The 16502-nt window shown below is 37.6% G+C and overlaps 1 protein-coding gene across 1 annotated transcript in view; it reads left to right on the forward strand.

Moving 5' to 3' along the window:
* The first annotated feature begins 1837 nt into the window (after positions 1–1837).
* The window catches only part of GBE1 (1,4-alpha-glucan branching enzyme 1), a 274759-nt gene continuing 260094 nt past the window's right edge, over positions 1838–16502 (forward strand). Inside the window, exon 1 of the mRNA XM_053667205.1 lies at positions 1838–2194. Coding sequence (XP_053523180.1) covers positions 2070–2194 — 125 coding nt within the window. The 5' untranslated portion in view covers positions 1838–2069. The remainder of the gene's footprint in view (positions 2195–16502) is intronic.

Genomic DNA, 16502 nt, shown 5'->3' on the forward strand with positions numbered 1-16502 from the left:
GATTCATTCATCTGTACATTAAATCTCGAGAGACACTAGAGAACGAATTAGGAGTGAGAAAGAAGAGGGTATACAAATTAGGTAGGCTGCCTGTAAAGGGTGATAGCATAGAGGAAGAGAGGACCGATTTAGGGTATATTTTGGAGGTACCTGATTTTGGTTTCTTAGCCAGCTAAGTGGAGATTACAGTAAGCAAGTGTATGAACCTGGATTTCTGAGAAAAGTTTGGGATTAGAGATACTGATTTCTTGGATCTGATATCTATTAAATATCCTGCTTCTGAGTTTCAAGTGTTGTTTTACAGTTTTATATTGAAACATGTTTGCATGCTGTCATTTTTATGGAAAATAAGACATGCCTTGCTGATGGCTGTCCAAGCTTTCCCGACTTTCACTTTGAAGTTCTCTGTTACTAGATACCTTTCAAGTCCTTTTTAACCCCTTCACACACACATGCACACACAAAATGTCATGGATGTTTTAAAATTCAAGGCTCATGGCTTACCACTTTTCTTCCTTGTCCATAGCTCCTAGCTCTACACCCAGGTCTTAACTGAGGCAGACATCCTCAAGCCTGTCCAGTTTCTAGGTACAAATCAGATTGGAAACTCCTGGACTGGTGGGTCCCATTCTCTTGGTGTGCAATTCTGTACTCTTTTTTTAATTATTTATTTTTAGAGAGAAGGGAAGGAGAAAGAGGGAGAGAAACAATGTGCAGTTGCCTCTTGTGCTCTCCGTACTGGCCTGCAACCCAGGCATATGCTCTGACTGGGAATTGAACCCATGACCCTTTGACTTGAAGCCTAAAACACAATCCACTGAGCCACACCAGCCAGGGCCAATTCTGTATTCTTAAAAAATGATCAGTGAACTAGATGCAGTCAGTTAATGGGAATGAAAGAACATTAAGTGGGGGAGACTTCACAGTCCCCATTTTTAAGCCAAAGAGTAATTTTTTTGCATAGTCACTTTTGTAAGACGCTGGCACAGCTGAATTCCAGTTTTAATGCTCTTTCCTCTACTATTTCTCTCACCAAGGATGGTTTGGCCAAAAGTTCAGAAATAGCCTAAGTAACATTAATCAATATCAACCTTAGGAAACAGTTCCAATTTTGCTTATGATTGCCAAAGGCATGGCTAAAACTGACACACAAGTCAAGTTGCTCTTTCAACATAAGCTAATTTGAGTTTTGTATGCCTAAACTGGTATTGTCTATTCAGGGAATTTCAAAGCTGGTCGTCAGCTTCTGATTTTAACAGTTTGTTACAACTTAAAAACACAAGCAAAAGACCATTTTTCCTTCTTTTTTTTTTTTTTTTTTTAAGGGATGGAGAAGGAGAAAACTTGCCATGGTTTCAATTCTCAGCCACTGGTAACTCAGAGTTACGACCACACTACTAGAGTGTCCGTGGGACGGTTCCAGGATTCTGCCTCTCCTGGTTAATTTCACTAGACAGATTTCCGGTTAGGAAGTGATACGAACTTTTTCAAAGGTATTGCTCTATAGCTGTTTCTCGTACTGTAAATTTACTTGATCTGTCTGAAACACTGCCTTGAGAAAAGTAAATTCTAAGAACTTTGAGAAGAAAGTTCCCTCCCAATAAAAGCATATAAGCATTTGTGGGGTGCAGCCTGTGGGAACTGTTTAAAGAAGAAAAGCGGAGGATTTGCCCCAGAGCCAAGACTGGGTCGGGGCTGAGTGAAGTCGACTCGGACCTGTCTCCTCCGGTGGTATCGGCCTGGCGGGGCCAAGAGGTTGGGGGAGGAAAAGGAAGGTCTCTGCGCGGCCTGCAGGTGAGTCCCGCTGCTGCACCGAGTGGGCCGAGGGACGTCCTTCCCTCTCGGGACCGGAGCTCCGGAACAACCGTGGGTCCCGCTCCTCCCCCCAGCAGGGGGAGAAGGGGGGCAAGCGGGTGTTCTCTCAGGCTATAAAGGGCCTTGGGTCGCCACGGCTGCCCTCAGCGTCCTGCAGCTCCGCCCTCGTCGCTCTCCTCCAGGCTCCAGCGCCCTTTCCAGCTCAGGGTGCACCCGACCCTCTCCGGCCTCTGCTACTCCGGCTGCGGTGGAAGATGGCGGCCCCGGCCAACAGCTTTGAGGAAGCGCTGGCTGCTGCCTTGGCGGACGTGCCCGAACTAGCCAGACTACTAGAGATTGACCCGTACTTGAAGCCCTTCGCCCTGGACTTCCAGCGCAGGTACCACCCGACTCCGTCAGAGGTCTCCCCCTCTCCCCCACCCCCCATTCTTCCGAGCGGGGCAGGCCCCCTCCCATGCGCATGCTCAGGGTTCGGGCCTTCACTGCAGCTCACGAGTGCGTGGCCCCGCCTCTCCGGCCTCTGCCCCACCCCTTGCGGTCCCGCCCAGGGTCCTAGGAGGTTCGTGCGGTCCGTGGGTGGGCGTGGGGCTCATTCTGGTAATCACGTCCTTTGGTTTCTGGAGTTGTTAGGCTGATGACTCAGGCTCCTGGGCTGGACGAAGAGTAGCCGAATTAACCTTTCTCTTCGTCTCTCCCCTCCCTCGGAGTCAGAGGTCTTGCGCCATTGCGTACGTGCTTTGGCTCGCACTACCCTCCTTTGCAGGAGAGGGAGGCAACGCCACTCACTGTACCGAGGTGGTTCTGTGAATCCTCCTGTGCATTACGTCGGCGTGTATAATTGGACTTTAATTTTTTTCTAGTTTATTTCATAGCAAATATTGTGATTTTTATATCTAACAGGATTCTTTCTGGCAGCTTTTGTTTTGTTATCACCCCACTGTAAGAGAAGGTTAGGTCAGTCTTAGTCAACCTCTAGCTCCCGAACGTTGATAAGTAAACTGTTGAGCAACATGCATCTGTTTGGCATTGCCGTGCTGGAGGGGGAGAAAGGCAAGAAAGTCAAACTTCTGAAGGGCGATTTAGGATGCTTTAGCTTTAGCTTGTCTGTTAAATTGGTTTACTACAAAATTAAGTTGCTAGGATAGTAGTGCTGGTAATCAGCTCAACTTTAAAAGTAAAGTTTTTAAAATTATAATAGTTGCTGTACTAGTTACGGTAGTGACATTTATGAGATAAACACGTTGTGATTTAATGTGTTGCCCTTGAGTTCCTGCACTTTTAGCCGAGCCACTTGAGAATGAAAAGAATTATGGCAACAGAAATGGTCAAATATTCAAGAAACAGAAAATAGCTAGTTATTGGAAAGAAGCAGCAGCAATGGGGTTTACTGGAACGAGGCTGATAAAGTTTGGGGTGTTTTTATGTATGTATTAGGTTCATGACCTAACACTGTGACTTATTACCTGTATTCAGTTCAGCAACTGTTTATTAAAGAATCTCTTATTAAAGGTTGAATATAACGTTTCATTCCAGAGTTTATATATCCTCATGAATGAGCCCTCCTCAGAGTACTAGTAACTTTGAGCTTTTGCTCAGTTATTCAGATGATAGGGCCCTTATACAAGCCATATGGGAAGCAGCAGCCTTGCTTTCAATATTTACAATATAGCTTTCAAAGAAACAGTTCACAGTTGTCATAGTTCAAGATTGGATTTGATTTAGAAATAGCCAAAACTTTTAGAGCAAAAGATGGTACTCAGACTTTTTTGATGTGCTCATTAATGATGGCGCTATGCTTTGTAAAATAACTCAAGACATTTCTAAGAGTTATGAAAATGTTATGTGTGTTTCCCACCCTCCCCCTTTAAAAAATGATTACAAGCAGACAAACATATCCCTAGTTAAATATTTCTTTCATGTAACGCACTTCAAATCCATTAGGATTGAAACAGTTATGATTCTCTTTCATGGTTTGTCAAAGCTAATCAGAGGGGTGAAGATCAGAATAAAGAAGTGGGGGCAATTTAGTGTTCCTGATGAGGAGGCTGGTTCAGTGGGTCCTTGTGCCTCACTCTGGCCTGGATTCTACTTCTGGCCTTGGTTCTCAGTTCTTGTCATTTTCTAGCACACGTGTTCCATTTAGGCATTTCAAATGGTAATTTGGTATTTGGCAGCAGTAACTTTTATTTAACATTTGAAGAATAAATAATTCCTCCTTTACAAAGTTTGGTTCTGGTTACTTACTCTATTTTCTGTTTATTTCTAATAACTCATCTGGGCAGTATGCCTTTGGCATAACACAAATATACAACCAAACATTTGGGTGCGAAGTGTGATTACCAAGAATTGAAAATTTGGAGTACAAACAGTATATAAGAATGGTGCGGGGAGAGAGGCAGTTTCTTCTCATTGGGGGACCATCTCATCCTTCCCTCAACATACCTTCACTAGAAATCCTGTTCTTCTTGTTTACTGTTTGTGTAACTGTAACAATGTTGAATCAAGTGTGAGGATTAATGAATAACTCTGTGCCATAATAAAAAATTAGTACATTAGAGTGAGTGACAGACTTTATAATGTCTCATTGATTACTTCCTAAGATGGAATTATCCTTGCAGCCCAGTTTTTTTTATCCCTTATTTACACTGCAGTTAGTCGCTAGGATCATAATTCCAACATCTTCCTGTTTTAAAACCACGACATTTAATTGTCCCCATATAACATGCCAACTTAAGGCATCTGTCTATAGGACTCTTCTCATAGCAGTGTAGGCTGATGAAGGCTTTGTTTTGAAACATTGTTGTACAGTGTCAGTTGCAAAAAACAGAACATATACTATAAACTGTTTCTCACCACTTTTGCCCCAGTCACTTCTGCTAATACATTATATTGGGCAATGCAAGTCAAATGTGTCTTCTGAGCCATGTGAGTAGAAGAGAGAATTGATATTCCTGGATAGCTTGAAAAATAACACAGTTGCAATAACACTTGTCTATATCTTGTGTTTAAAGTTTATGTAATACTTTTACATACATTATGGTATTTATTTTAGTCCTGGTGAGAAAACCACAGGGTAGGACATGCAGGCATTTTTGTTTTTCCTTTTTTACAGATGAGAAACCTGAGATTTGGTGACTGACTTAAGTTGATCTAGCTAATAAGTGCTGCAGCTAAAATTAGTTTTTCTTTACTAAAACTGTTTTCAAGAAGTTCACAAACAGTGGTTTCTTGGTAATGCAATGGATGCCTCCAGCATTGGACATTTGGAAGCACTTCTTGGATCCTCAAAGCCAAGATACTGCAGCACTTGCTTTTCTTCCATTATCTCTGGTGGTTTCTTCTCACGCTCTTTCTGACCCTTGGATATAGGAGTTTCTCTGGGCCTTCCCCAGGGCCTTTTCTATGTATTTCTACTTTATGTACTTTTCCTAGCCATTCTCATTCATCCCATGGGTTTTATCTATGCACTGAGGCTGCCCACATCTACCTTTACCCCCAAATCTTTCTCCTGATCTCAGATATATTTATAAATATCTTTATTTTGATGTCATATAAGAATAGCACTCAACATGTAAAAAATTGAATTTATGTTTTTTTAAATACTAAACCTGTTTGTCCCTTTATTTCAATGTATGGCATCTTTATTTTTCAACTACTCAAGTCCAAAACTTAAGAATTATCCTTAATTATTCTTTTCCTCTTCTCTTTTATCTCCAAGCCTAGTCAATTATAGCTCCTGTGTTTCAAACAAGTGCCCCTCAATTTCTACTGTTTTCATCATAAGTTACTAGCTCTTCTAGCCTAAATTACAAAAACAGCCTCACAATAGTTCCCCCATTTCAAATCTCAACAGTTCCCCACAGCTTTTAAGGTGTGGTGCAGACATCACATGATTGTAGTATACAGTCCCTGTCCACATTTTTAGTCTCTCCTTTGGACTCTGCTTTCACTATCAGCTAATCAGAGGGAGCCTAAGGGTAAGAAAACCTAAGCCTGAGGTAGATGGATGTATGGGAGCTTCTGTAAGGGACACTACAATATCACTACAATACCTGTGGAGCATGATATTTGTTTTATAGGTGTGTTTCTTAAGTATTGAAGATTTTCGTTTCTTCTGAGATCAGACAAGATCGGACGTGTTGAGGGTGGTATGGCTGTAGGCTGACGATTTTCATTTTTCACTTTGTGTATACTCACAAGCAGTTAGGAGCCCAGAAATATCACTAAATAAAAGGTGAAAGAGACATTAGAAAATTGAGCATTTTCTGCTCTTTATCATAAGAGTGATTCTTTTCGTTTAGTAGGAAATTAATTAGTAAGTGGATCATTTGCTTAATTTTTATTAATAGACAATAATTTTTCTCTAGCCCATAAAATAGATCTTTAACAGATATTTAAAGAATGTCAATTTGAAGTGTGCCAGAACATTATCCTCTCTTGAATACCACAAGTTTTGTTCTAGTCATAGGTGCAGCTACACTTTTGTATTCTTCTCCTTCCTCTATCTTATAAATCTCTGTACATGTTGCAGGACACAGCTTGAAGATTTATTATATGCCTTCCCTAACTTCTCCCCATTCTTAAACCTCTTCCCAATACTTGTCTTCCAACTTGAATATTCCCATCCTAAGGATGCCTTCCCCTGTAATGTGGTTGTCTTTCTGCTGGTTTGTGTCCTCCACTAGATTGTTTGGTCTCGTAGGTGGGATCTTTAGTTTTTGCTCACTGTTGTGTTCTCAGTCTGTAGAACCACACCTGGCTAAGAGGAAACAGTGTGGTATTTGAATGAGCAAATTCCTGAATGAATGTCTTCAGACCCTTTCTCTTTTCCATACTACTGAGTCTTAGGTCAACTCACCTGAAGCTAAAAATGTTGGAAATGATAGGATGGATGGAAAGAGAAGAAGCGGCAGTTACCTGGAAGTTATATGTGACAATCTGGGGAAAGGAAATATATATTCAAATAAAGAGCTAAAGATAACCAGGGAAATTCAGGAAAATCATTATTAATTAGATCCTTTCATACTCCACAGAGACTAGAGGTTTAATCACTGAAGGAATACACAGTCTGAGAGAGCCTCAGGTCAAATTGAGTGCCCAAGGATGGGAGGGAAGGTTTTCATGAGCCCAAGTGTTTAAGTATTACAATTATACTGAACATCTCTATTTTGTTAGAAATAAAACTAGCTTTTTCCATTGGTGTCTAATTGGAATTAGAAAAATCCTTTGGTTTCAGTGTTATAAGTAACTACACCAAAATTGATTCTCACAGCACAGAAGTTTTATATCATAGCTGAATGGTATACTTTTTTTTATTTTCTCCGTGCCTGGCTAAGTTGAGGGCTGTGAAGAAAGTCAAATGTCAATGATTCTAGGAGGCAAGGGAAAATACGAAGGTTGTAAGATGCACCTGGCCTTCTCCTTTATATTTGCGGCTGAGATCTGCACTGATTCTGGAGCAACTCCTCAATTTTCTACAGCGATAGGCAAGGTGCTGTGACCTCTTCCCATTTTGAAAATGCCTTAAAATGGCTTGATGGGCCATTTTGGTTTTGTTTAGATTCTGGCACCTGTTGTACTACCTCCTGAGAAGTGACACTTTATGTCAGCGATTTTTAATCATTGTGCTGCAAGAATTTTTAAAACATGTAATACCTGATCCCTTTTCCCTTTAAGTTTCAAATAAAAAAATGACCACAGCCAACACAACAATGGCCATCCGGTATGAATGCCCTGTCTTGAACCATAAATATATAGAGTTGTATAATAGAGTTGCATCTTATTGGTCACATCACATAATATGGTTGCATCTGACCGATACCAGAAATCCTATATTCAAGCAAAGGCACCTGATTTTTTTAAAAAGTCACTTTGAAGCAAAAAGGGTAGAACAAAGGACTAGGTAATTATTATTATTATTATTTTTATATCAGTCAAAGTTGTACCTATTTTTGGTCAGTTTAGCAAACAATATAGTTTTGGTGTACTGCAGAATTTGAAAAATTAGTTAATGTGTGCCATGAGATGAAAACAATTGAAAATTACTGCTTTATGTGGTAACTTCTTAGAGAATTCGGTTCAACTCTCACCAAGCTGGCCCTAGCTTGTCAGTGAAATAATAACAGTCCCTGTGAAATACAGCTTTAGACTGATTAGTACATCATGCTACTATTATTTGAAAGCATGTGTTAAACTTCGTTATACATTTATAGGTATTAAAACACACAAGGGTTTTCACTGGGGAGGATATCTGCTACCAGGTGCCTTTCACTGTAGAGTAAGTTTATTTTTTACTGAAGAGCAGATTCTTTTCTTGTGCTGATGTCTGCTCTTCAATAAATGCTCACCATTACTTTGAAACCAGGGTTCTTTTGTGTTTAATATCCAAAAGCAGCCTTATTCTTTTTTATGTTTAGGATAACAGGAATCCAGTATATTAACAAAAGGTAAAACTCCACATTAAACATGTTGCTATACAACCTACATTCAGTAATTTATTATACAATCCCATTGAAGTTTATTTGACATTGTTTAAGTTATGGAGACTAACTTTTAAAACTTCATTGATTTTTGGTGTTTGATCAGAATAATTTATATTCTAACTTTAGTTTCTTCACATGTAAAATGGAAAAATATATAAAATTATTGCTGAGTGACCATGTCCCGAGTACAATAACAAGATAAGGCATGAATTTCAATTCTCCTAAGTGCTAAATAGTTTTGAGTTTAAAGGAAAATTATTCAACCTCTGTGAACCTCAGTTTCTTCCTCTATAAAATGCAGATGGGACCCACCTTGTAGCAGTGTCCTGAGGACTAGGAATATATGTAAAGATGCTTATTAATTAACAGTCATTTAATGATGATGATAATATTAGCAAACTAACTTAGTATCTTAAATGTTTACTAGATTATTATTTTCAGAAAATATTCTTATTGTTTGCTTCTTTAATGTTGTATCCTGAAGTCGACCATCAGATAAATAATGTGACCAGAAAGTTTCATTAACTCTTCATTTTTCTGGTTAATGGCATCTTCACTTTAGGGTGCTTTTTCTTTTTTTTCCCCAGTAGGGTGATTGTTTGAATGAGGTGAGGAGATGATAATTTTAATCATAATCTAATAGAGAAGGAAAATAATATGTTTAAAACTTGATCCTTAATTTGTAGAGGAAACGATAAGGCAACTGCCAGTTTACAGAAAGCTAGTTTACAGATAAAGCAATTGCCAGTTCACATCAAGGACAGATGGATCCGGGATATAGTGAGCACAAAGCTCCTTTTACTGAGAGAGGTAAATGCCAGCCTGTAGAAATGGCATATAACTCTTCTCTTGATCTTCCTTGTCTGCCTTTTCTCTTCTTACATCTACATACTAAAGTGTTCACATTCTAGGGAATCAAATGGTGACAGTAATTTCCTTTCTCTTGAACTCTAGATAGCGAGAGTAATGTTCCTGTTGAATTTACTAATAGCAGTAACAACTTGGAAAATAAGAAGAAAAATATAATAATAGTTTAAAATTTGGAAAATGAAAGAATTATCAAGTAGAGTCTGAATATATAATCTGTTAATAAAAATGTTAAAGTCTGTATCTTGCCTTATGTGTTTTTCATTTGACGAGTATAGTTATTTTCAATATGTTTGATTTTACAATGAGATGCATAACACAAAGGAATGGAATATTCATGTGTGTTTTAGTAGATCCACTGAAGCATAAATTACGAGGCACAATATTTGGGTATGTACTCTGTGTCCGTAATGTAAAATATGATAATCAGAAACCAAGTCTACAAATATACTTCTTGTGTAGGTAACCTTGAAGTTTGCAAGTATTTAGCAAGTGTAAATTAAATATTTCTTTTACCAATGAAATCATATGTTCATGTTATCAATCTAATTTATTCTTATTTTTATAAATAATAAGTAGCTAGCCACAGGTTATGTTTAATTACGAATAACTGTATAATATAGGAATGTCCTCTATCTGTTATAGAAATATGATAAAATCTGTTATGCATTTAGGTCTGTGTAACAGAAAACCCAACACATCCTTATTTATCAGACAAACCCACCTGAGTTATTGAAAATAGAGGTTTGTATTTTCACAAAGAAAGTGAAGATGAGTTCTTTGGTTCTTGCATGGACCAATCGTTCTTTCTCTCCGTCCTTAGCTCATGGTCTTTATTCTTGCGGTTAGCAGATGGCAGGGCACATCCGGGAGCATGTGCCAGCTACCATGTCCGTTTTAGCTGAGCATATGTTACTTTTCCTGTGAACTCCATCCAGTTTTTTTAGTTTACAAATTATTGGCCAGAGTGGTGCCATGGTCATCCTCAGCTGAAAGTGAACCTGCATAATCAAGGCATTTAGTTTAGCTGCACATGCATCTTTCTGAGAAATGTCCTCTTGCCTCATTCATCACGGCTACCCCAGGACTCTCACTTCCTTCAATGAAGAGACTGTACATCTGGCTACAGATGAGAAGTCCTAGCGAGACCATACTGTTATTCCTCAATATCCCAAGGGAAGTAGGTCTACAGCCACATCTCTTCATTTTGCCGACTCCTGGGTCTTGGCTCTCAGGTTACCAGACCTGAATGTATATTTTTGGACTCTTTTCTTGGGGGAAATATAGGGACTTTCAGTTGCTCTAGTCCAAAATGAGCTGATATTTCCACTAAGCCACCTGACCCCACAACTTTGGGAGTGCCCCATCTTCTCTTTTTAATTTAATAGTATTTTAACTTAAAAAAATATGAGTTATTTACTAGTAATATTTTACATAGTCTGGGTTCATTAAAAAGCAGTCTGATTTATTGAGTTATTTGGAGAATATATTATTTACAGAAAAAACTAGATTAAAGATGTCAGTTAATGTGCCCAATCTTTAAAACACTTTGTCTTCTGTTACCTAGTGACGTAAAAGCTCATGAGGGTTTTAACATTTAACCTTTCTGTTCTTTTCTTTTTAAAGCCTAAGATGTGTAACAAATGTTCTTTATAGTATATCTACCACAGACTTTTCATACAAATGTAGGATTTTGTCATGACAGGCATGTTTGGCATGCTTACTGTTTTGTTTCCTCAATAGGACTAAAGAGCAATTTGTGGAAGAATGCAATTCCTGTTTGATGTCAGAATAGAAGATATGTGATCTGAGTTCATGTTTTTTCTTTTTCTAAGATGTTATTGGTCTATTATCCATGATCATATCATGATACTGTTTGGAAATCATGAATAACTAATGTCTGAGTTACTTTTGCTTTTTTAATTGTTTTATAGTCTTTTCTCAAGAGGACTGATTATTCCAGGATTTTGGAGGTTCCAACTGTAGTTCATGTTTTTTGTCATTTTTCTGCTTTTCCCCCAACTGTTATCTTTCTGCATTAAAAACCTCTCATGCTTTTGTTTGCTTATTTGTGTTTTGCACCCCCCCCCCCACAAATGCAGGTCTTCTATCCTCTTGACCATTTCAATTGGCAGTGCTATTTTGTTGTTTTAAATTGTATTTGCTAGTTATAGGACTATAGTAAAACTAAATGACCTCTTTTTTAAAAGATTTTATTTATTTATTTTTAGAGAGAAAGGGAAGGAGAGAAGCAGAGAAACATCAATGTATGGTTGCCTCCCGTGAGTCACCTGCTGGGAACTGGCCTGCAACCCAGGCATGTGCCCTGACTGGGAATCAAACTGCGATTGCGTGGTTTGCAGGCCCGCGCTCAATCCACTGAGCTACACCAGCCAGGGCCTAAATGACCTCTTTTAGCTTCTCTTCCATAAAGTACCTTTTACTGAACACTGTATGCTGTCTCTGCATATTAGGTAAACCTCTATTTGCAAGTACAGCATATAAGCAGGAAGTACTTAGGAACCAGAGTGTTATAAAAACTTAAATTTTTTGTGCCAGGTTCAAATTACCTTTAAAGTTAGGATATTCAAAGATATTGTAAACTTAGAGAATTACAAATTCTTTTCAACTGAATTCAAAAATTATTTTGAAATAATTATAGACTTACAGGAAGTTGCAAAAACAGTACAGAGGAGGCGTCTGTACCACTTGGCAGTCTTGCCCCAGGGGTAATATCTTGCTTAACTAAATATATTACAATATCAAAACCAGGAAATTGACTGACCTCATTCAGATTTCACCAGTTTTTACAGGATCTTATTTGTGTGTATACTTTTCTGCAGTTTTATCACTGATATATGTTATTAACCACTACCAAAATGAAGATACATAATTGTCCCATCACCAAAAAGGAACTCCCTCATTCTTTATTTTTATACTATTCCCTCTTCCTCTACCCCCAACCTTTTGCAATTACTGATCTGGTTTTTGTCTTTTATTTATTTGTTTATTGATTTTAAGATGTTATATAGATTAAATCATAGAATACAGAATCTTTGGAGATTGCCTTTTTTTTTTTACTGAGCCTAATGCCCTTGAAATCAGTCCAAGTTTCATATATCAGTAGTTTGGTTTTGTTTTTTTTTGCTAAATAGTATTTCATTGCATGGATGTACCACAGTTTATTTATCTATTCATCAGTTGAGGGACATTTTTATTGGTTCTGGTTTTTGGCTTTTAGAAATATTGCCATAAAGCTAGGATATGAATAGTTATGTCTGGGTTTTAGTTCTCTAGGAGAAATGCCTAGGAGTATGAGTGCTAGGCTATATGGCAAGTGTATGTTTAGTTTTATAAGAAATTGTCAAACTATTTCTCAGAGTGTCTATACCATTTGCAACCTGACCAGAGAGGTATGAGGAGTCCCAGTTTATCTGCATTCTTGCTAGCAGTTGGTATTGCCAATTTTTAATATTAACTGTTCTGATAGTTATGCAGTGATACATCATCATGCGGCTAGTGGCTCCCACATTCAAGAGTGCAGGTTAGCCTATATTCTGGAAGAGGAGCTTTTATAGAGAAAGTTGGTATGACCTGTAAGGACATTGAAGGGGAAGATTAAGGAGGAAGTTTCACTTAGCTATGTGTTCATGATATAGAGGTTTTGATTTTTGTCTCACAAAGGGAGCCAGCAGTTATTGACCTGTGACTTTTTTTAATACTTGAAGAGAAATAAATGGATGTGTCTTGAATGTAAACATGGAGAAATGTCATATCTTAAAGGAACTGGAGCTAAAAAGGTTTCCCCAAGTTATGTGGAATGACTTTGTTCACATTGTTCTTCTCATTTAGGTGATTCTTATTTATGTCATATTTTCACATGCAAAATGAATTTCATGTATCCCATATAGCAAAAACAAAACAAAGAAAACAAAAAGCATAGGACAGCCGAAGTAAATCTGGTCCTTTTAGATAAAGTGGCATCAGTTGGCAACGTGGTGCTCTGATAGTCCTAGACCTTTCGGGATGTGCCAGCCTCACTTTGACGCAGGCCAAATAGCAGCTGTTCCTAACTTTGTCTTCCCAAGAGTTTTGCTTATGTGCAGTAACTCATCATGACTTGCATTATTCCTGAGTTGGTCTCTGCTTACAAGAGAGGAGGTTTTGAAGGATTGCTCCGCAATCATTCTTCAAAATTCCAATAGTTTTGTGCCCTTTTCTTTATGACTTGCTTTTCTTATTTCCTCTGAATGGTAGTTTCTTCAGTGTTTATCCCTTTTATTTTATACCTACTCACTTTGCATATATAATAGTTACCTTATACTATTAGTTAAAAACATTACCTTTTATGAACGTGAGGTATTTGCCCTCATGAGCTATGTCACTCAGATTCTCCTTATGGAATGCTGTTTTCCACACTGTAGCTGCCCAGTACATGCTGACTCACTGAATATCTCTGGGATGCTGGATGTGTGTTTTGAATTTAGGAAAAGAAGAGTATATTTATAGAACACATAGTGTCTTTTAGGTATTTTCCAGAGCTTAGAATAGAGGTTTGCACTCAAGGGGTGCTTTGTAAGTTAATATTGACTGGGAGTCTGTTCCAGCTTGTTCTGTAATATTAGAAATATAGAGAAGTATTTATTACCATAGTTGTTGGAGAGTCCCTAGAAACACGTGAAAGTAATTCGATCATGTAGTGGTCTGTGGTGGGTCAAACCTCTCTCACACACAGCTTAACCTTTCTCGTGTCTACTACTACTCATGAAGAAGATTGTAATTTGTGCATTGTGCTTTTATCAGGTTGCTGTTCCCAATGCAGTTAGTGTAATTTTTCATTTCATAACAGTCCTCAGGCAATTCTGTTTAACAATGCTTTCTATTTCAGAACATTCTTCTATTTAAAAAAACCTCTTTTGCCTCAGGCCCAACATGTTTTTCCAGCCAGGCCAGTAGTAATTTCTGTCTTTGCTGGCTTCATTCACCTTTGCTGTTAAAATTCTGTATGGGTTTCCTAGCAATGTCTTTGTGTGTCTATGTGTGTTAATAGCACAGCAGATGCTGAGATGCCTATGCCTTCTATTTGTTGATAGTACTTTGGTTCAAATCTCTGTTAGTTTTCTAGATTGTAAGCCAGACTTTGTGTTCTTAATGAGTAGAATTTTAATTTTCCACTTGAACTTTTAGTCATCCACAAAATTTTCTTGAACAACGGCATTCACACTGGAGTAACTACTGCATTGCTGATAAGAAAAAGTATTCAAGTTCATTTAATAGGTAGCACATTTCCTTTTTATGGTAGCATCTTAAAACTGAGTGAAACAAATAACCTGGATTGCCATCCTAAATGATCAGGAATTCAGTTAGATTTTGGCTTGAGATAATACAGCATTCTGAGTCAAGGCTTTTGAATCTGCACTTGGGTCTGAATTTGGTAATAATAACCTACTTTATAGGGATATATGTTTTTAGTGGGGAAAGTCTGATAATCAGAGACATAGAAGAGAAAGCCTTTGTTTTTTCTTTATTATTAAGCACTTTTGACTTCACATCAGGGCAGATTTTGAAATATCTTGTATAATATGAAGGTTTTTAAGAGATTCTAGGGACTAAATATATAGAGAGACCAGCGCTAAACTAAATTTAGAACTCTGGCTATGCTATAAATGTGTGTCATAGATTTGTACATATCATACATGTTATGTGTGTGTTTGTGTATATGTAAATGTCTTTTATGTCATGTCTTCTTTAAGTTGGAATAAATGTTTTCCCATTCATCGTTCTTGTATCTGAACAAATGTTGGAGAAAATGGGGATTTTCCTTTCTTTGGGAGTAGCTATCATAGTGTTAAAAAAGAAAAAAAAGAGTACTTTTTTGGGTTATAGTTTGCATTTTAAATTTCATTGCTGTTCCTCTCAACTTCCATCTGTGTTGACATTTGGGAATTTTGCTGTTGCTCTTTCTCAAGTAGAGTGTAAAAGCTTAAAACAGAATTTACACTTTTAAATACAATTGAGGCTCTATTGCATCATGATTCACTCCCAGACTGACTACATTTTTTTTGGCTTAAAAAAAGAGTCAGACATGTTGTTGAATGACATATTTCTCAAGCTTATAATGTTACTGATTATTATGCATTATTCACAATCATTTTTGCACTAGGGAAATTCAGGCTTAAAATACAGTAAGTATTAAAATTTTTAATATTTTATGACATCAAAGAGATGTTTTCATACTGATGCATTGTTAGTGTGGTTTTATTTTATTTTACTTTACTTTTAAATTAAGGTTTAGTTATAATCTAAGAAATAGCAAAAATGTGGATAAGCCACAAATAGCCAGATTGGGTGTTATATGACTTGTGTTGGCTGTATGCTTCATTTTATTTTATTTTTTTAACTTTCTAAATCCCATGCATTTGGCATGTCCGCGCTCTCTCTCTCACTGTCTCAATCTGTTTGTATGTGAGTGATATCTTGGCTGACTCATTAGTGGCCTGGACCTCTGTCCAGTGACTAACACGTGTGGCCCATTGATTTTAGCTTTGTTCAATTTTGACTACAACAAGATAATATAGATTGGTTGGCTTAAACAACAGAAATTTATTTCTCACAGTTCTGAAGGCTGAGAAGTCCAGGGTTAAAGCACTGACAGATCCAGTGACTGATAAGAGCACATTTCCTGGTTTTCAGATGTCTGTCCTGTCCTTAAATCCTTGCCTAGCAGAGAGGAAGGAGGGAGAGAGAGGAAGCAAGCTTTCTCCAATCTCTGCTTATAGGGGCACTTATTCATGAGTGCCCCACTCTTATAACTTAATCATCTTGTAAAGGTTAGGACTTTAACATAGGAATTTGGGGGATACACAAATACTCAGTCAATAACAATTCCTAAGGGTCTTTCTAGTTTTTAGTGTTTGCGATGGCTTCTTTTACAAAAAATTAGTTTTTAGATTTTAAACAAATTGTGTGTATGTGCATGCACTCAGGTGATACACCAGAAACTCATAGTAATTTCTTAATATGGTGAAGAGACTAGTGATCATTTTAATAATGAGAGCTACATGATTGAAATTGGGGAGTAGTAGATTTGGGGGCCATTAAATTTCAGTACTGTGAAAGGCAAAGATGAAATAGTGTGTCTCCCCAAATTTGTTACCTTCATATTGGAAAAACTAGGAGCATTAAATGTTCCAAGATTCCTGGGAAGCAAAGCAGAGGCCTGGTTATAGGCAGATATAATTCATTCAGTGCACAGAAAGGAATACATAAGCTATTTATTTTCTTAAGTCAAAATAATTATAATGAAATTTTTTTTGAAGAAAAATAACATGATATGTG

The sequence above is a fragment of the Artibeus jamaicensis genome, unplaced genomic scaffold, assembly GCF_021234435.1.
Source record: "Artibeus jamaicensis isolate MK-2021 breed Jamaican fruit bat unplaced genomic scaffold, CSHL_Jam_final contig_466, whole genome shotgun sequence".
In the NCBI taxonomy this organism is placed as follows: domain Eukaryota; kingdom Metazoa; phylum Chordata; class Mammalia; order Chiroptera; family Phyllostomidae; genus Artibeus; species Artibeus jamaicensis.